Source organism: Microtus oregoni, unplaced genomic scaffold (genome assembly GCF_018167655.1).
Source record: "Microtus oregoni isolate MIOR12 unplaced genomic scaffold, Mior012 000138F_ref0000102, whole genome shotgun sequence".
Taxonomy (NCBI): domain Eukaryota; kingdom Metazoa; phylum Chordata; class Mammalia; order Rodentia; family Cricetidae; genus Microtus; species Microtus oregoni.
In genome coordinates, this window is record NW_024544788.1 from 772,836 (window position 1) to 793,641 (window position 20,806).

The 20,806-nt window shown below is 41.3% G+C and overlaps 1 protein-coding gene across 2 annotated transcripts; it reads right to left on the minus strand.

The window, feature by feature from the left end:
* Positions 1-417: 417 nt before the first annotated feature.
* LOC121444718 (regulator of nonsense transcripts 3B-like) lies at positions 418-18,582 on the minus strand. Of its 2 annotated transcripts, XM_041646620.1 has the most exons (11): positions 18,400-18,582; positions 17,469-17,575; positions 17,193-17,299; positions 12,479-12,577; positions 10,068-10,178; positions 7,880-7,923; positions 7,375-7,557; positions 6,949-6,987; positions 4,915-5,075; positions 3,621-3,915; positions 418-1,013 (listed from the first exon to the last, which is right to left on the minus strand). In XM_041646620.1, exons 1-11 carry the CDS (start codon positions 18,550-18,552, stop codon positions 864-866), a joined length of 1,449 nt encoding a protein of 482 aa, XP_041502554.1. In that variant the 5' UTR covers positions 18,553-18,582; the 3' UTR covers positions 418-863. The 2 variants fall into 2 exon arrangements, with proteins under 2 accessions (XP_041502554.1, XP_041502555.1); XM_041646621.1 differs by lacking the exon at positions 6,949-6,987.
* Between the last annotated feature and the right edge of the window lie 2,224 nt (positions 18,583-20,806).

Consider the following 20,806-nt stretch of genomic DNA (forward strand, 5'->3'; position numbering starts at 1 on the left):
TAAGTCAGAACGTGAATAAGGAAATGGAGTTTCATACTTGAATGAAGTCAAAATTTATTGACTGTAACACAAAACAAGCTAAGACTGAAAGCTGCCATTTGACAGGAACAGATCTATCTGTGTAGTTTTCTTCCTGGAGAGGGTGTGCACTCAAGTCATCTGACCTAAGATAGAACGAAGACTTAGATTGTCAGCAGCTAACTAAAGACTACACTTTACCTATAAATAGGAAAAAATTGCTAAAGGCAAAACAAGACATTTACAATTTTTTTGATGCTAAGTTCACAGAAGTAAACAAAACAAGCTATAATTACAAAAACTTCAGACAAAGAATATAGATGTAACACGACTATTTAAATCTTTTCCATCAGCCATAATCTCTCTTCCACTCTACTTGTGCTACAATTACATGCTTGTTACTTCTACACTACAGAGTCAACAGTTATCACCAACAATGCAAAACAGTTAGACCCCGACAAGACTTCGTGTGCTTCTGCTCCACTCAAGCTAAGACACTCTAAGCCAGGATTAAGAACACCTGTTGATTTTAGCCCCTGCTCCGTTTTCGCTTGTGTCATACAAAGTCCTTACTTTGCACTTGCAATGTTCTTGCTACCATCTTTGTCTGAGACATTAAAATTAACTTGTGAAAACTGCAAAAAACAATGAAATTGTACTTCCGATTCTGAGCCTGCAATCTTATTCCTGCTTAGACACACTACACTCCTCTGTAGTGCATCCCACCAGCACAGCGACCCCTTTCCTTGTTCTCTGTTCCTTTGCCCTGAAGGCACTTCTGGATAGCATAACACGTGCTCTTTGGCTGCCTGGACAGTCAGGACACCTATGGCCAATGAGTCTTCTCACTCTTCTCCTCCTTCTTTTCTATGGCTAATACCACTTTCCTGCTTTCTGTCCACTGGGGAATCTCCAGACTTGATGTTGTCATCAGGGGGACAGAGTCGATTTCGGCTTCGGGCTCCTGGTTGGTACAGCTGCATTGCTGGACGATCCTAAAACAAAGCAAAATATTCATGTTACAGCACTGTTACTCCTCTTTAACATGGGGGGAGGGGGATTTCAGAGCCCTAAATGATGCATTCATATACCCCCAAATCAAGTCATATCAGGTCAAAGACCTGAATGTGTGCTACGTAATAACTTCCCAATTCCTCTCTCAATCTGAAAAGCAACCTTTTTTTTTTGAAAGGAGGGATTGAAACAAGAGCCTTGTGCATGGTAGATAAGTGCTCCACTAAACTGTATATCCAACCCTTTTTCTATTTATTCTGAGACAGGCTATCTCTAAGTTGCCCAGGCAGGCCTTGAACTTACTATCTTCTTGCCTCAGCCGTCAGAGTAGCTAGAACTACAGGCCATCAACATATACATATACAATATGTGTGTGTGTGTGTATATATATAGCTGCTGTCCCATTTTTATTTAAGACAGGGTTTCTCTGTGTAGCCCTGGCTGTCCTGGAACTCACTCTGTGGAGCAGGCTGATCTCAGACTCACAGAGTTCCATCTGCTTCTGCCTCCTTAGTTCTGGGGTTAAAAACATGTGCCACCATACCCAACTTGCAGTCTGGGATTAAAGGCGTGCACCACTACCACCTGGCTTTCTTTGCCTAACCTTTAAAGCTATCTCAGATTCAATAATTAGGTCTAACTTTTTTTTTTTGGTTTTTCGAGATCAGGGCACACCGGGTGTTTTGTCTATTTTGTTTTTGAGACAGGGTCTCACTATGTAGCTGTAGTTAGCCTGAAACTCATTGTTTAGACCAGGCTGGTCTCAAATTTGTAAAGATCTACCTGTCTTACAGTGATCTATCTGCTCCTGCCTCCTGAGTTTTGGGATTAAATGTGTGCACCACCATGCCCAGCCGTTTTAAAGATTTATTTTTATTATTTTTTTAAATATTTATTTATTTATTATCTATACAATATTCTGTCTGTGTGTACATCTGCAGGCCAGAAGAGGGCACCAGATCTCATTACAGATGGTTGTGAGCCACCATGTGGTTGCTGGGAATTGAACTCAGGACCTTTGGAAGAGCAGGCAATGCTCTTAACCACTGAGCCATTTCTCCAGCCCCTATTTTTATTATTTTTAACTATGGGGTGTGTGTATGCATGTGTGTGTGCATGCATGTATTTATGTACAACTTGCTCATAGAAGCTGGAGTTATAGATTCCGTGACTCTAACATGGGTGCTAGGAACTGAAGTCCAGTACTCTGGAAAAGCACTATTCACTCTTAACTGCTAAGCCATCTCTCCAGCCCCAAGTTTTTTATTTTTTAAGTAAATAAAATTTGCTTAGGACACAGCTATACTCAATTCATTCCTTTTTTTCCTTTTGGCAGTGCTGGGATTGAACCTTGGGCCTCATGCAATTTAGGCAAGCACTCTTAACCACTGAGAAATACTCACAGTTCCAAGATCATTTTTATATACCATCATGCCTGTTTTCTTAACAGAATTTAGCTGCTATGTCAGAGACCATATGGCTCTTACAGCTTAATATATTTACCAGCTGGCCTTTTCTAGGAATGCTTGCTGATTTCCAGCCTAGATTTGATTATTATTTTCATTTTAAAATTGTTCAGTTAATTATAAGTTTTTAGTATTGGAGACTGAACATTCATGCTAAGTTGTCTATCACAGTACCAGCACTTAATTATGAACTGTAAAAGAAACAGGATATATATGTTTAATGAGATCAAAATGTTATATTTTGCCAGTCTACAATCTGAGAAGATCCATAAGACAAATTGGTTTCTGCAACAAACAATTCAATGTCAGGAAAACAAAAGGGAGATTGCTTAGATCAAAAGAGAATTCAACTGGTCTACAAGAGCTAGTTCCAGGACAGGCTCCAAAACCACAGAGAAACCCTGTCTCGAAAAACCAAAAAAAAAAAAAAAAAAAGAGAATTCAACCACACACTAATTAACTATTTCAAACACATATACTTTAAGAACTTTGTTCAAAGCCCTTATTTAAGAAGACATTAATGATGCAATTGAGGAACTCTGAATTATGAATAAATAGGATATTAAGAAATTACTGCTTGGACTGGAGAGATGGCTTAGTGGTTAAGAACACTGGCTGTTCTTCCAGAGGTACTGAGTTCAGTTCCCAGCAACCACATGATGGCTCACAACCATCCATAATGAGATCTTGTGCCCTCTTCTGGCATGAAGGCAGACAGGCAGGCAGAACACTGTATATATAATAAATAAATCCAAAAAAAAGAAATTACTGTTCATCAGGTAAGGGCACTTGCTGCCAAGCTTGACAACGGGAGTTCAATCCCTAGGATCTACATGGTGGAAGGAAAGAAATGACTCCCACAAATTGCCCTCTGACTGTCACTTACGCACTGAGACCTAATGTGCACTTGCACACACAAAATAAATGAGTAAATAAACATAACAAAAGAAATGAAAATTCCACAATAGGGACTGGGGATGAAGTTCATGAGCAGAAAACTTGCAAAGCCCTGAGTTCAATACCTAGTGGGGGTGGGGAGAGCACTCATTCCTTTACATTTATCCTTGTAAGAATGGGGAAATCAATCCGCATAAAATAAGCAAGTTTAATGAAAAGCAGCACCTTGTTCCTTATGCGGTCTCTCTTCACCACTTCCTCTTTCTTTTCAGCTTTTTCCAAGGTGCATATTGATTCTGTATTCTCGCTCTTCTTCCCTTTATCTCGAAGTGCTTCTTTTTCCCTCTTCAGCTCCTCTTCCTTTCGTTTGAAAGCCTTCTCTTTCTCATAGCGCTCCTTCTGCTGCTGCCTCCGGCGTTCTTCTTCTTGCCGCTTTATCCTCTCTCTTTCTCGGATCATGCGCTCCTGCTCTCTTTCATAATCCCGATCCCTGTAATCTCTGACATTCTCATCATCAAGCCTGCGTGACAAACAAACAAGAGGGCTGGAAACACAGCTTGGCTGACAAGGTGGGTGCTTTACCAAATGATGTATGATCGTGTGCGGGTCTTAAGTCCCAGCACCATAGGCTGGACTCAAACACATGAGACCGTCTGAAAAACACAGCGGAACAAAAGAAAGGAAGGTGAGCCTGACCCTTCAAGCATCCTGCAATTGCAAGTGCAGGAACACTGTGCTAACTTGGCCATCCTAATGAGGGTGCACTGACTGCTACAGCTGAGGGAAAAGTAGTGTTTTTGAAAACAAGCAAAGCCGGGCGATGGTGGCGCACGCCTTTAATCCCAGCACTCGGGAGGCAGAGGCAGGTGGATCTCTGTGAGTTCGAGACCAGCCTGGTCTACAGAGCTAGTTCCAGGACAGGCTCCAAAGCCACAGAGAAACCCTGTCTCAAAAAACCAAAAAAAAAAAAAAAACCAAGCAAAACCAGAGGTCAGGGCTGAAAAGCTGGCTCACCAGTTAAGAACCTATTGCTTTTGCAGAAAACTCGAGTTTGTTTCCCAGCACCCACATCAGGGGCTCACAAGCACCTGTAACTCCAGTCACAGGGGGATCGGACACCTATGGCCTCCAAGGGAATTTGCACACATGTGCATATAATCACATACTAGACACATACACATAACTGAAAATAATATAAATAAATCTTTAGAAAAAAAAAGAAAAACCAAAGCTCATTCACCTAGATGAAAACACTAGAATATTTGCGACCTTTCCTTTTCCTTCTTCCACGTGTATAAAGCAATTCATCTTTTTTCCTTTTTTTTGACAAGGTCTTACTATGTAGTCTAAGCTAGTCTGGAAACTAACAATCCTCCTACCGCAGCCTCCTGAGTGTTCTTACATGTGAGTACACTATTCCAATCAGCAATTAATTTAACTCTAGGCAAGTATAGGGCATGCCATCTACATTAATGGCTAACGATGAAAGGTGGCTCAGAGCTCTCAATCGCTGACTGACCTCTTTGGCTTTTCATCCTTCAGGTCAACATCAAAACGCCTGGGCAGAGTACAACTTTGCCCACAGGCTCTTTCTTCATTCAGATTCTCTTTGTCCATTTTCTTGGCTTTGTCTCTTTTATCAAGTTCTTTTTCATCTCCTTTTTCTGGTTTCTTGAGCAGCTTTTAAAGAGAAAATTTTTATTTTTTATTTTGGTGAATAGGGCATTGCCTTCTGATTTTATCAAAAATCCCACAATATACTATTTTGACTTTATACTACAGAAAGCCCCTTATCTTTGTGCCATTATTCTCAAACAGCTAATGCACAATAGTGACTTACTAAAAGGATGCTACTATTGTAAAGTATCATTCCTTCCACGAGAAGTGGTTTCATCATCCTGTGGCAATGGGATCAAGACTCCTTTGGTTTTAAATGGACTCTTTTGAAGGGGTTTTGAGACAGGTTCTTACTATGTAGCCCAGGCTAGCCAGGAAATTATAATCTGCCTATATCTGTCTCCCTAGTACTGGTTAAAAGTGTGCACCACCATACCTGGCTATAGGTCAAACTTTTAAGTCAGTCAGGTTTTTTGTTTTTATTTTTCTTTTATGTATACACCTGCAGTGCCAAATGCCTTGATTACCAAAGGAGAGATTCATTGTGGAAATGATTCTGCCTTAAGCCTGAGAATAACATATTTATGATGGTATAATCACATTATCATTAGAGATAAATATCAAGAATTACTTGGCACTGAGATTTTAAAACCCAAAAGCCTTACACAATAGAACGCTGAAATTCCAACTCTACTCAATGCCACATATGCTACTCTTTCTGACATCATTGCTATAAAGAGGTATCATGGATACCTCCACTAGGTGTTGGATAGGCAGAGATTCTTAGGCAAAACAAAGTATCACAGTAAATGCATCATAAGAGGTTCACCTTAGGGAAAAGTCATCATGCAAGTCACCAAGCAAAAGGCAAAAGAACCACAGGACTTAAGCATGAGCTACTTCAGCACACACAGCCACTACAAATGGGAATCCAAAATGGACACAAAGAAGGTCCCAAAGTAAAATGAGGGCGGATGTGCAGGTTTCATTTGAAGTGTTCTTATTTCTCTAACAAACATCTACCTGTATTAGATGCCAAGATGTTCGTTACTTAATAAGAACATTAGAGAAGCTCTCTAGTATGGCTGGCTCTACCTTCTGTCTTGCTTATCATGTAGATAAACAAGTCAAATCAATTGTGGCATGGTGAACAGAGACTCAGCTGGAAGGAACTGAGGTGGAAGTTTCTCCTGTATCAGCAATGATGAGTCCAAAGGAGACTCAGGAAACCCCAGCTCCCCTAACTGCTGTATTTCCAGAAAGTAGAAGAAGGCAACCATGCTGTCCTATCTGTGAGATGTTCTTAGACTTTCTGATGGTCTAGCTCCAAGTACTTCTCTGGGATGTTCACTGGAGCAAGGGCTGCCCAAGCCATACCCTTGGGATGGAAGCAGCAAGGCTGAGATCTTTCTACAGGCTTTCCTCTTCCTATATGCAATGTAGCAATAAGCACCTGTTGATTACAGATTCCTAGATGCAAGACAGTAACTCAGGAATCATGAGAGGGAAAGCATTTAAGGCAGGGTATTTGTCAATACTCGTTCCCCAGGGCAGCCAGTTAGGAGAGGCATAGAAGAGAAGGCACGATATAAACTGACTTTCCTCTGAAGCTACACTGCTGAGGCTTCTGGGTATACAGCAGAACATGAGGGTGTCACTTGAATGCCCTCCATTTATTCTATCCTATTTTATTGAGGTACTGGAACTGCAGGGCAGGCTGGCTTCATACTAAACCCTTCTGCCTTGATGAATTACCTTGCCTGGTTTGGGGTTTCCTTTTAAAGAGAGATGTCAAATAGCTCAGCTTTTACAAAGACCCAAGTCAATCTGAAGGGGTTTCAACACATAACACTACCACCACCACCAAAAGTTATGAGCTAAGACCTGTGTGTGTGACATGATACTAGATGTTCTGTATCATGTATTTGATCCTTACATTTTTCTGATTCACAGCTTGTAACAGAAACCTGTGTACCTGAAGACAGTGGAAAACAAACAGATGAGGCAACTTCATGTATCATTTATGAAAGAAAAGCTGAAAAAAACCCCACATTCATGCAAGCCAAGCCTAAGTCCTCATTTACCAGGACCCGAGAAACTAGCAACCCACATAGCAAACATTATTAGTGACTGAAACAAAACAGGTCTGCAATGAAGGATGATAGCATTGGGTAAACTACCGAATCCTTCTAAGTCATCCTCAGCTTAAAACTTAATATTATTACTATGATAGGAAATATTTTTATTTCCACAACCCACCCCCAAAAGTGCAAAAATAAAACAAAACTTGCAACAACACAAGGCTCATGCATAGACACATGCAGTTTCAGTGACATGCAGTCTGTTTCCGTTGTTCCCATACCTTGATCTTTGGTTCATCCTTTATTTTTTCCCTTTCTGGAACTCTCTCTATCTTCTTTAGCTTTTCTATATCTTTTCTTTTTCGTTTCTCCTCTTCTTTCCATTTTCTTCTCTCTTCCTCTCGTTGTCTTTTCCTTTCTATTTCTCGTCTCCTTCTTTCTTCCCTCTTTTCTTCTCTCATTCGCTAGAAATACGAACACAATCCAATTCCAATTCCAAAGGCACCAAAACCCCAATTAGCTGCAAAGGTATTATGGGTACCTGCTAGCCCATCTGACTTGAGGCATTCGGGGTATCACAAATTTCTCTGGGGAAGCAAAGCTCTCTCTAGGTCTGCAAGGTAAGCCCATAGGCTCACCACCACCATGAAGATGCCCAAAGAAGCTAGACCTTTAAGGGCTAACTGTGGGAAAATAGCTATTTCTCCTGTAGGACCCCAAGGCTCTCAGATGTTTATGCTCTGTGAACTAATCAAGAACCAGGCGAACTACAAAATGAAAACTCACCTGTTTGTTCTTCAGGAAGCTCAAGAGTGGGGTTGTCTTTTTAGCTATAAAGCACAAGCAGATTATTAATAATGCTTATCAAGCCTGGAAAGGATTTTATTTTCAGTCAGCCCTGCTACCCACTCAAGATGGGGAAATGATACCCCTTACAAAATCCACCCTATTAATCCAAACAAGTTGTAAAGTATTCTATTTCAAAATGCAAGCTTAAATTACATTTTTTAAAAAGTGAATAAAACTGGGTGTGGTGGCATACACCTGAGGAGGCAAGAGGATCAGGAGTTTAGACTATCCTTGGCTGTATGGTCACATAGTTTGAGGCTAGCTTGGGGTACATGAGACCATCTCACAAAAAAGTGAAAAGACAGTGAATAAACTGTCATTAGAATACTGAAAGTTGGGGCTGGAGAGATGGCTCAGCAATTAAGAGCACTGGCTGCTCTTCCTGAGGTCCTAAGTTCAGTTCCCAGCGCCCACATGATGGCTCACAATCTGATGCCCTCTTCTGGGCTGCAGGTATACATGCAGACAAAGCATGTGTACATAAAAATAAATCTTAAAAAAGAAGTGCTGAAAGTTTTTATGAGCAATTGCTACTTGGTAACAGGTAAGTAAGTACATTTTTATTAGATAGGAGCTTAAGTTTGACTGGAAAGAAACCAAGGACAGGAGCGCTACTCCAAACAGCTGGTCATTCTGATGCCCTAGCTCTGCTTCGGGGAATTTATTCTAAGGAAGCTTAATCTGCATATTCATTAATAGAATAATCTGCATATTCATTAATAGAAACCAAGCTTTAGCATTTTAGTAAGGGGCTGGAGGGACAGCTCAGGGGTTAAGAGTTAAGTACTGCTACTGCAGAAGACCCGAGTCCACCTCTCAGGAATCACATCAGAATCCCAGCGCTAGGCAATCTGAAGTCTCCTGCCTCCCCAGGCACCTGCACCCATGTGCATACACCCCCCCACAGACATAAACATTAGAAAAGTAAAAATGGAGTAGACATGGTGGCATACTAGGGAGACAGGAGACTAGGGAGACAGGTGGCAGGAGGATCTCTGTGCAGGCATCCTGGTATACAGAGTGAGTTCCAGGACAGCCAGGACTACGGAGGGAACCTGTCTCAAAACAACAAACAAATACTAAAAAAAAACTTACTTAAATTCATTTTTTCAACATGCTGAACAGTGATAATAGCCTTGATGGCATCTTTTTGAACACATCTTTTTTTTTATATTCTTTTTTTTTGTGTGGTTTTTCGAGACAGGGTTTCTCTGTGGTTTTGGAGCCTGTCCTGGAACTAGCTCTTGTAGACCAGGCTGGTCTCGAACTCACAGAGATCCGCCTGCCTCTGCCTCCCGAGTGCTGGGATTAAAGGCGTGCGCCACCACCGCCCGGGTACATCTTTTTTAAAAAAAAAAAAAACTTTCTAACCCCCCCCCAAAAAAAATAAATAAAATAAACTTTCTGTTTGTTTAGAGACAGAGTCTAATACAGCTAAGGCTGGTCTGGAAGAACTCACTATATAACCAACGATGGTCCTTTTTTTTTTTTTTTGGTTTTTCAAGACAAGGTTTCTCTGTGTAACAGCCCTGGATGTCCTGGAACTTACTCTGTAGACCAGGCTGGCCTCAAATTCACAGAGATCCACCTGCCTCTGCCTCCCAAGTGCTGGGATTAAAGGCGTGCATCATCACTGCCCAGCTCTCAGAGGATCACTTTAACCTTTAACCTCTGATCCCCCTTCCTCTATCTATCCCCTTCACCCCACCGAGTGCTGGGATTACAAGTGTATGCTACCATTACTGGGTTGTTTTTTTTTTTTTTTTTTTTTGGAGACAGCATCCTGCTCACTTAACTGTCCAACTGGCCGCGAACAAACTATAGTGCAGGCAGGCCTTAACTTTCTATCCTCTCCGAGTAGCTAGGACTATGGAACAAATTTATGAGATAAATTCCTAGAAGTAGAAATCCTGGGTCAAACACATGCCAGTAGTTAGAGCTGGTTGCTTAGAACCAACATCTAAGTGAAAATTTCTCATATTTTCAGTTTTCTAATAATGAACTTCAGTTTTGTAGATTACCAGGTCAAGTTTTAGGAATAAGATCTTACTGCTAGAAGACATCAATTGTTTTTCAAAGGCAGTCTGATGAAAAAGCCACTGGCCAAAACCCTCTTCCTACTTACCTATTAATTCTCGATTTTTGGCTTCTATTTCCTCCAGCAATGTCTCTGGAGTAGACGTCATTTTTTCATTGTCTGTGGCATAACTCTCCAAAAATTTTCTGTATTCTGGATCTAAACAATCATTTAAGGAACCAGAAAACAGAGACTTTAACCAACAAAAAAGAAGTATTACCTAGGACAGATCTTTACCTAAGAAGATATTTTTCTACTATATGGAAGACTTGAAAAACAAAAAACAACACTCACACAAGCTAGATCCCTACGGCTACTTTGGAACTCAAATCACTGATACCCACGGTGGAGTGTGATGTAACAGAGGGGTCAGGAAAAACGAGAGAGCATACATTAGAACACACTGATACGAGGTGGAACACTGTTCTAGGCCTGGGGTTGCAGCTCAGTTTGAGAGCGCTTGCTTAGATGGATGAGACACTTGGTTTGAGCCACAGAATCTCAGGAGAAAAAAGTCTAAGGACCCCATGAAACCAGAGCCACACTTACAGGAGAAATAGAAATTACATAGTATTCCTTAACAGCGTGTAAGCAATTTGTGCATGAGCACACACCACTTTATGACACCTCAATCGGAAAGTGTGGTGGTCCAAAATGATAAATTAGAGGCCAAGTCCTAAACATGGCTTTGGAGACTGTGGTGATTCCTGGAGCTCTCTCCTAGGTATCTCCATCCTAAGGAAGGGAAATATACCTGAGTCATTATATTGTTTGCACTGCCGCATTTCATATCTGGATTATCATCAATAAAAAGCTGTGTACTTGCCTCTTCACTGTTTCACAACAACAAATGACAAAAATTCAACAATTTTTATTTTATTTAACATTTTTATATCAGATTGATCTTTTAGGATCAATCTGATATAAAAATATTGAGGCTGGTGGTTAGATAGATGGCTGGTTAGAGAGATGGCTAAGTGGTTAAGAGCACTGGCTTCTCTTTCAGAGGATCCAGGTTCGATTCCCAAAATTCAATGGTGCTTTACAACCTTCTATCACTCCAATTCTAGGGAATTCAACATTCTCTTCTAGCCTCTGAGGTGCACAGACATACATGCAGGCAAAACACCCAAACATATAAAAAATAAAAAAAAAACACACACACTGGGGCTAAATCCTTATCGAATACAATAAGAGTTATATAACAGTTTTCCAACATAATAGTACCAAAATCTCAAAATCTGGAGTTGGTTATGCCTTACATGGAAATTATGCCAGTTATCCATTCCTCTATTTTTGTTTAGCTTAGTAACTATATGTATTGCTAACTGCATACTCAAGGCCTAGGGGATTAGAATGCTGATTTCAGTTGTTTTATATGAAGCTACCTGGAGATAAAAAGGTTTTCCCCTTGGGGGTGGGAGTGTCTATCAAGATGGCTCAGAGGTAAAAACATTTGCTGCCAAACCTGCTGACCCGAGATCCGTCCCCAGGACCCAAATGGTAGAGGGGAGACCAACTCCTAAAAGCTGTCCCCTAAACTCTACACTTATGTATTCCCCTCACCACCAATTATATACATTAATATTTTTCTAATATTTTTTATTACTTAATAAATAATACCATTCAAAATTTCCACTTCCTACATTAATATTTTTCAAAGTCATGGGGGGGGGCTAGAGAAATTGGTCAGTAGTTAAGGGTATTGACTGCGGTTCCAGAAGACCTGGGTTTAATTCTAAGCACCCCATAGTGGCTCACAATCGCCTATAATTCTAGTTTCAGGGGACCCTCTTCTGGCCTCTCCTTTCACCAGGCAGATAAATGGTATATAGACAAACATGAAGATAAAACACACACACACACACACACACACACACTTTTACAATGTTTTCAACCATAGGACAAAACTTGTTTTAGAAAGATAACAGAAACTATAAATTAAATCACAGCTTGGTAGGAGGCTGCAAGGAGCAATCAATATCATTTAAACTAATTTTTGAGGCTGGAGAGATGGCTGAGAGGTTAAGGGCACTGGCAGCTCTTCCAGAGGTTCTGAGTTCAGTTCCCAGCAACCACATGGTGGTTCACAACCATCTATAACGAGATCTGGTGCCCTCTTCTGGCCTGCAGGCAGAACACTGTAAACATAATTAAAAACTGCTTTTGGTTACCATTTCCTAACCAGCAGACTCAGAATGATTTACTACTCAGCAGTCAAGACTGGATGGCTCAGTGGCGGACGAATGAAATGCTACTAAGCCAAAGAGAACAGAAACACTGGAAAAGCCACACCCACTCTCACAATTCAGCAACGCTTCCGCAGGCATAAGAGTTCCCATTAACTTTATTTGAAATGTTTCTAATGTAACATATTGGAGTCTAACTCACAAAAGCATTATGCAAAAGAACTTTAAAAAAGCCCAAAGCAGCAATACATAACCAGAGCTATACTGTACCATCATCGATAGTCCCAACTTTTGTATCTCTTTTCTTAATCTTCTTTTTTGCAGCTTTTTGAAAAGGTGCAAATTCTACTATAGCATGATATTCCTGACCTGTTTAGAGAAAAAAAAATGCCACCCTTGCTGTAATAAAGAAGATCTCAAAAGTGGGTACAAGCAAATCATCTACTGTTTTCCAGACTCCAAATGCCGAAACCCTTACTAGATTAACACAACTACAGAACTGACACTGATAGCAGAATTAAAGACATGGCACTAAGCTGGATGTGGTGGCATGTACCTATAGTCTCAACTATTGAGAAGACTGAGGCAGGAAGATTGCTTGAGCCCAAGAGTTTCAGGCCAGCCTGGGCAACACACAAAGATCCTATCTCTATCAACAACAAAAACAAAGATAAGGCACAGAATTAATGTTCCCTGAAATTTACCTTCTAAAATGCGGTATTTTGATATGTGAAAAGAAAATCTACAAATTAATTTTCATTATGAATTCATTCCATATATTAGAGCATGACATAGTGGGTCATCTATAGCCCTAGCACTAGATGGTTAAAATAGGAGGGTCATGAGTTCAAGGCCAGTCTGGGCTGCCTAGCAAACACCAATTCAAAAATTCTAAATAAAACCAGCAAATATTAGAAATCTCTTAAACAAGCAATTGTTAAAACAATATGGTGGCTTTTTTTGGAAGTAGGATACATCACATAGCCACAGCCAACCTCAAACTTTCTATGCAGCTGATACTGTCTTAAACCCCTGATCCTCCTGCATCCACCTCCCAAACTCTGGTATTAAAGGGATACAATGACCAGCTACATGAGGGAAATCTAGAGACAGAAGCTCAGTGTGGTGGCACAAGCCTGTAGTCCCAGTACTCATGAGGAAGAATGCCTTGAGTTGAGGCCAGCATTGGATACAGAGTAAGACCCTGTCTGGGGATGAGGGAGATACTAAATGGCTTAGAGCTAGTTGTGGGGGTGACAACTAATAAGTATGGGGTTTCTCACTGGGATGATAATCACAGTCTAAAATTAGATTGTGGTGATGGCTATACAACTGTGTGATTATATGAAAAAAAAACCACTGAACTGTATTCTTTAAAAGGGTATATTTTATGGTGTGTGAATTACACCTACATAAAGATATTTTCAGCAAGGTACCAATATAAGTTTGACAAATATTATTAACTTCATTATGGCAATCATCTCATAGTATATATACATACATCAAGTTTTCATAATGTCAACAAACTTGTATAAATTTGTCAATTTGATCTCACTAAACAGAAAAACCTGTTTAAAGTCAGGTATGGTGGCTCGTACCTATAATCTAGCACTCAGGAAACAGAGACAGGAGGATTGCCACAAGTTCAAGGCCAGCCTGGTCTATATATACTGTTTCAAAAGTATAAAACAAAGTAAAACAAAAAAAAGACTACATATTGCACAAATGATATGATTCTGCTGCTATGAAATGCCCAGAGTAGGGAAATCCATAGAGAGGGTGGATTAGCTGACTGCCAGGGCTGAGCGGAGATTAGAAGACTGCTAATAGAGAGGAGTTATTTTGTGGATGGTCCACGCTCCAGCAAAGTGATACTCACAGAACTTTGTGAATATACTAAACACTACTAAATTTGCGCTTATAGATGGTGAATTTCCTTCTTTCTTTTATTTGGGGGGGAGGTGGGGGGGTTCTCAAGACAGGGCTTCTCATTAGCTATGGAGTCCTGTCCTGGAACTTGCTCTGTAGACCACGCTGGCCTTGAACTCACAGAGATCCGCCTGCCTCTGCCCCTGAGAGCTGGGGCCATCACCACTCGGAAAAAGGTAGTGAATTTCAATTGAAAAAGAAAACTGACTGCTAAAAAATAGCATATACCTGATCATTCCCACTGAACAATGTCATACATGGTACAAAATACTGTCTTCTCAAATAAATTAATAAAATAAAAAATACTATCTTCTCTTCAGTGACATAAACTAGAATAAAATAACAACTGGGTTCTTATGTGGGGTTGGGAGGCACAGATGCAATCCTAGTACTTAGAAGAGGAAGGCAGGAAGGAGGATGAGGAAGTCAAAGCTAGCCTAGGCTACATGGGACCTGTCTCAAACAAAAACAAATCATGAAGGAAACATGGTTATGAAAATCCTAACAAATGCAGAATCAGACCAGGAGGATTAAGTGCTATCTATTGAAGGAGAGGAAGAAAGAAAACTAGACTGAAGCACAGTGGGAGATCAACTGGGGGAAACAAAGGAAAACCAAACCAGAGCCAAGGCAAGGTGGTGCAGGGCTGTTACTGCCAGGATGAGTTTGGAATTTTTGTTTCATAACTATCAACTTAAATCATCTTTTCAAAAGGGTTAATTTCAAGTGGGGGATGTAGCTCTGTGACAGAGACACGGCCTTGTATGTGAGAGACCCTGGTTCTATTCTTGTGTGTGTGTGTGTGTGTGTGTGTGCGCGCGCACGCGCACACACACACACACACACACACACACACACAATGAATCTTATAGCAATTAAAGTATACAAAAATAGAAAAATAGAAACCCCTGTAAGGAGAAATGGCTGATGAGGACACAGAATGTAAAGTATAGGTTAAGTTTCAGGGAAGAATGCACTTTAGGGGCTGGAGAGATGGCTCAGTGATTAAGAGCACTTATTGCTCTTAGATATGGGTTCAATTCCCAGCACCCACATGGCAGCTCACAACCATCTGTAACTCTCCAGTTCCAAGGGATCTGGTGCCCTGGTCTCAGTGGGCATGAGGCATGAATATGGTACACAGACATACATGCAGGCAACACTCATACACGTAAATTTTTTAAAAAAAATACACATAATAAATGTTACTTAAATATAAAAAACTATACACAATGGGCTGGTGAGAGGACTCAGTGGGTAAGTACACTTGCCACCAAGGCTGATGACCTGAGTTTAATTCCCAACACCCTCACAGTGGAACAAGATAATATGTGTACCATAACCCACACACAAAACAAATACATGTAATAAAATTGTTTAAGAAAATAAGCCAGGCGGTAGTGACACACGCCTATAATCCCAACACTCAGGAGTCAGAGGCAGGTGGATCTTTGTAAATTCTGAGTTCGAGGTCAGTCTAGTCTACAGAGCAAGTTCCAGGACAGGCTTTGACTCCAAAGCTACACAGAAAACCCTGTCTTGAAAAACCAGGGGGCTGAAGAGATGATTCAGCGGTTAAGAGCACTGCCTGCTCTTCCAGAGGTCCTGAGTTCAATTCCCAGCAACCACATGGTGGCTCACAACCATCTGTAATGGGGTCTGGTGCCCTATACATAATAAATAAATATTTTTTTAAAAAAAGAAAAACCTGGGCCTGGAGAGATGGCTCAGAGGTTAAGAGCATTGCCTGCTCTTCCAAAGGTCCTGAGTTCAATTCCCAGCAACCACATGGTGGCTCACAACCATCTGTAATGGGGTCTGGTGCCCTCTTCTGGCCTTCGAGCATACACACAGACAGAATATTGTATACATAATAAATAAATAAATATTTAAAAAAAAAGAAAAACCTAATCCAAAAAAGAGAGAAAGAAAAAAAGAAAATAATACGTTGATAAGACTCCTAACTTGAATCAGATGTAAAGAATAAAGAAATAAAAATATCACTACAAAAAAAAAATCACTACAACTTGTGAACTAAGTGAGAAATCACTGCTACCTACTAGAATAAAAATGCTGGTCAGGAAAAATAGCTAGTTTGGGAAAATTTATAGAAGTTAGGCATGGAAGAGTATAACAGAGAGTGACTGTAGCAAGTGAGAAGCCCTTGGTTTATCCTTTGTGCACACAAGTTCGATAAACACAATTGTTAAGCCTTCAGCTTTTATTGGCATATACCATAACCAAGATTCACTATTTGAAAACTGGAAATAATTGAGAAACCTTATATCATTTATCTGTAATTATAAAACCAAATGAAAGATGGCAAATGCCAACCTGGATACATTTTGGCTAAATATTGCAAGTAGCCAATACCAAGTAAAAAGTGAGATTGAAGTTAAGTCAGAAGTTTGTCACTGTTATAAATTGCGTGTCCTGGATACCAAGAGCTTGCATGTTTATGTGTTTTTCTGGTGCTGGGGATCACACCAGGGCCTCACATGATATTAATCATCTTCAGTCTGGGAGAGCAAATTTGATGTGTTAGCTATATACAACTTTGTGAGAAAGATAAACAGTATTCTCACTGAGGACTCCTGACCTAAAGGATATTAATAGCTCTGAAGCAGAAAGTCAACATTTAAAACAAGTTTAAGGTGTCGCATAAGGAGAAATCCGTGGCAATTTCATTCACTGGATCCAACTAAAGTAAGTTAATAAAAATATCTCAGGATTTTAAAAACCCTTTACATGTTGCACATTCTATCTCAAAGGAGTTGAGAAAAAGCGCCTACATAGGCGTGGAGAAAGCAGTGTTTTGTGTACTGCTCTCCCCCTCTGCCCCTCCCTCTCTCTTTTCCTCCTGCCCTCCCCCTCCCTAACCCTCTCTTTTTCTAGGGTCATTCTATGCAGCCCAGAATGACCTCTAACTTGCAGTCATCCTCCTGCCTCTGTCACCAGAGTGCTGATAATAGGTATGCACCGCTACTGGCCACACACAGTCTCTTCAATGTAAAAATGGAAAACTCTTCTAAGAAACCTTTTTAAAAAGACTCACCTTTATTGTCAAGGAATACATAGCCATCAAATCGGTCCCTGAATAAAATAATGTCCTCTTGGTTCTTAAAGTTGATATAGGCTCTGGCATAGATATTCGGATACAGACTGTAGAGGGAAAGCAGGTATGTGAATATGCTTGCAGGTGTCTGGCTCAATCGCAAAGATGTACGCATCAAAGAAACTAGCTCAAAATCAAAAAGGAGTAAGATAAAAGAACGGAAGTCTGCTCTCCACCCCCGTTTTTAATTATTATTATTCTTTTTTTTTTTTTTACCTAGTATCATTGGAAAAAAACTCAAAATAATCATGCTCAGGCATAGGTTGAAGATGTTCCTGAAGCTGCTCCTTGGTCAAAGAGGGAGGTAATCTTCGAATTACCACCTTAGGAAATATGAGGAAAACAAGATCAGCACACATCAACTTTCTCGCATACCCTAATCATGGCTCTTGAGGATCGGCTTTAAAATACAAAACCACTGAGACTATTCTCCTGCAGCCCAATACTCAGGATTAGTCAAAGGTAGGGGCAATGCGGGTTGATAAACACTCTCGGAAATGACAATTGTCTGGCGCAAGGACAATCTCAGGTTCTGCTCTTAAACAGCAACCCCGCAGTGTGCAACCCGTTCTTGAACAGGTAGACAAATCCTAGTCTTTCGTGAGTGTCACGAAATCGTCTCTCTCGCACTTGTATTCCTAACTCCCGCTGAAAGAATACCCTCCCCATTCTGCTTAACATATGCAAAACATTTCACCCGTCGCCAACCGTCTGTCGTGCCCCTCTAGGTCATCAAGTCCCTTGACGGACTTCCCCAACTCGCCTCCATTAACCCATCACACGCACTCCCACCCCTCACCCGCGGTATCGCAAGGACTATTTAGCAATTCAGCGCAATTAAAGTTCCCCTATCTTGCCTGCCGCTCCCCTCTCCCATGACCACCCCGCAGTCGCAACTCTAACTTAATCCACCCTTCTCATCAGGGAACCCTCGCTTTCCCTCACCGCTCCCCGCCCCCCATTCGGGGGCTTAACCAGAACCCGCTAATCCTATTTCCACCGGCGCTCGAGACCGAGCAAAGCGATTTTCATTCAGTCAGAACAAGAAGAGAAACCCGGGAGAGGAAGAGAACAGCCCCATTCTCTGCCAGCCTCTCCAACCCGAGTACACGTCCCGCCCTCTCTCGGGCCACCCGCCGGTAGGCACCTTGCTTAAAGCTTCTTTCTTCTCCCTGTTGCGATCTTGCTTATCTTCCCCTTTGGCGCCTTCGGCAGTAGCACCAGCGCTGCTGCCCGTGGCACCCTGAGGCGTTAAGAGAGTCACTCGCTTCTCCTTAGGCCTGTCTTTCTCTTCCTTCATGGTCACGGGTACGCTCCTCAGAGCGGTAGCTCAGCTGCAATGCCGTTTCGCCGGGCACCTACGGCTCCCGGCAAGAAGCCTTCAGAGCTCCGCCTCTAACAAATGCCCCTGGTGATAAGCGGAGCCTGGCGTTCCATTGGGCTCCCCGAGATCTCGCGAGAGTCTAGGGCACCCTGCTTTACTCCGGGGGTAAGGGTTTAACACCTGGTCTATACTTCCCGCCTGCTTAATCGCCGCGCGGCCCAATCCCCTAGGGGCCCAGAGTCCCGCGGGGCCCGCCCCTTCGAGCGTCAGTAGCAACTCCGCCATCTTGTCTGGAAGCGACTCTTTCGTGGACTACAGTTCCCTGCATGCAACGCAACTACCCGCCTAAGACTGGAACGTGGGAATTTTACAGCTGTCTCAGGGTCTCTATTTTAAGTACATGTGATCTTTTTTTTTCTTTTTTGGTTTTTCGAGACAGGGTTTCCTCAGTGTAACAGCCCTGGACTGACCTGGAACTCACTTTGTAGACCAGGCTCGCCCCGAACTCACAAAGATCCACCTGCCTCTGTCTTCTGAGTGCTGGGATTTACAGGCGTGCGCCACCACCGCCCGGCATATGTGATCATTTAATGTTAAATTTTAGTGTTCATTTTTTTTTCAGATAAGGTTTTGAGCTGCGTGTGGTAGCTGGTGCCTGTAATCCCAACACTAGGGAGCCTGAGGGTGGAGGATCACAGCAGGTTCAAAGTCTGGTCTAAATAGCAAGTTCCAGGCAAATTAGTGCTAGATAGTGGATCCCTGTAGCAACCAATCAATCAATAGGTAAATAAATAGCTAAGGAAAAGTTGTCTTTTTTTTTTCTGAAATACACTTTCAGAAGCGTTAAATCCTAGTATGAAAATTTACTGATTAGGATTTACAAAATTAACTAGGCAGTCATGGCACATGCCTCAGAGGCAGGCAGATCTCTGTGAGTTTGAAGCCAGCCTGGTCTACAGAGCGAGTTCTAGGACAGCCAGGACTATGCAGAGAAACCTCTCTAAAAACCAAATAAGTAAATAAAATTAGACTTTACAGAAAGTCAAAAAACACACTATACTAATTGCAAGGAGTTATAACAAAAATGTATGAGATTTGTTTTCACCCCACCACCTCACCCCCTTTTTTTTGTAATTAAGGGATTCTCTACTGGTATTGGTTCACTTTACTCTCTTCATTTTAAAAAGGACAAAACTGACTGTAAACGACCTCTCCTACAATTTAAATCCCCTTAGCAGGTGAATGGACAAGCGAGCTGTGCTGCATCCTCAGGATGAAGTACTATGTCTTGGTAATGACCTGTGACACATTCTGTAAATAGGAGCAAGGAGATTAGCCAGGTGTTGTGGCGTGTTCCTGTTGTCCCTGCATTTGGGACTTTTACAACTCATAAACACTTTCAGCAATGTAGTAGGATACAAGATTAACTAAAAAAAAATCAGTAGCCCTCCTGTACACAGATGATAAAAGGGCTGGGGAAGAAATCAGAGAATCAACACCCTTTACAATAGCCACAAATAGCATAAGATATCTCGGAGTAACTCTAACCAAACAAGTGAAAGAGTTGTATGACAAGAACTTTAAATGTTTGAAGAAAGAAATTTGATGAAGACACCAGAAAGTGGAAAGACCTCCCATGCTCTTGGGTAGGCAGAATTAATATAGTAAAAATGGCAATCTCACCGAAAGCAATCTACAGATTCAACGCAATGCCCATCAAAATCCCAGAAAAATTCTTCAAAGACCTCAAAAGAACGGTACTCAACTTCATTTGGAAAAGCAAAAAACCCAGGATAGCCAAAACAATCCTGTGCAATAAAAGAACTTCTGGAGGCATCACAATCTCTGACTTCAAACTCTAGTACAGAGCTACAGTACTGAAAACAGCCTGGTATTGGTATAAGAACAGACGGGAGGACCAGTGGAACCAAATAGAAGACCCGGATGTCAATCCACATCTTCGAACACCTGATCTTTGATTAAAGAAGCAAAAAATATCAAATGGAAAAAAGAAAGCATATTTAACAAGTGGTGCTAGCATAACTGGATATCAACATGTAAAAAAAAATGAAAAATAGACCCATATCTATCACCATGCAGAAACCTCAAGTCCAAATGGATCAAAGACCTCAACATAAAGCCAGCCACACTGGACCTTATAAAAGAGAAAGTGGGAAGTACACTTGAATGCATTGGCACAGGGAACCACTTCCTAAATATAACCCCAGTA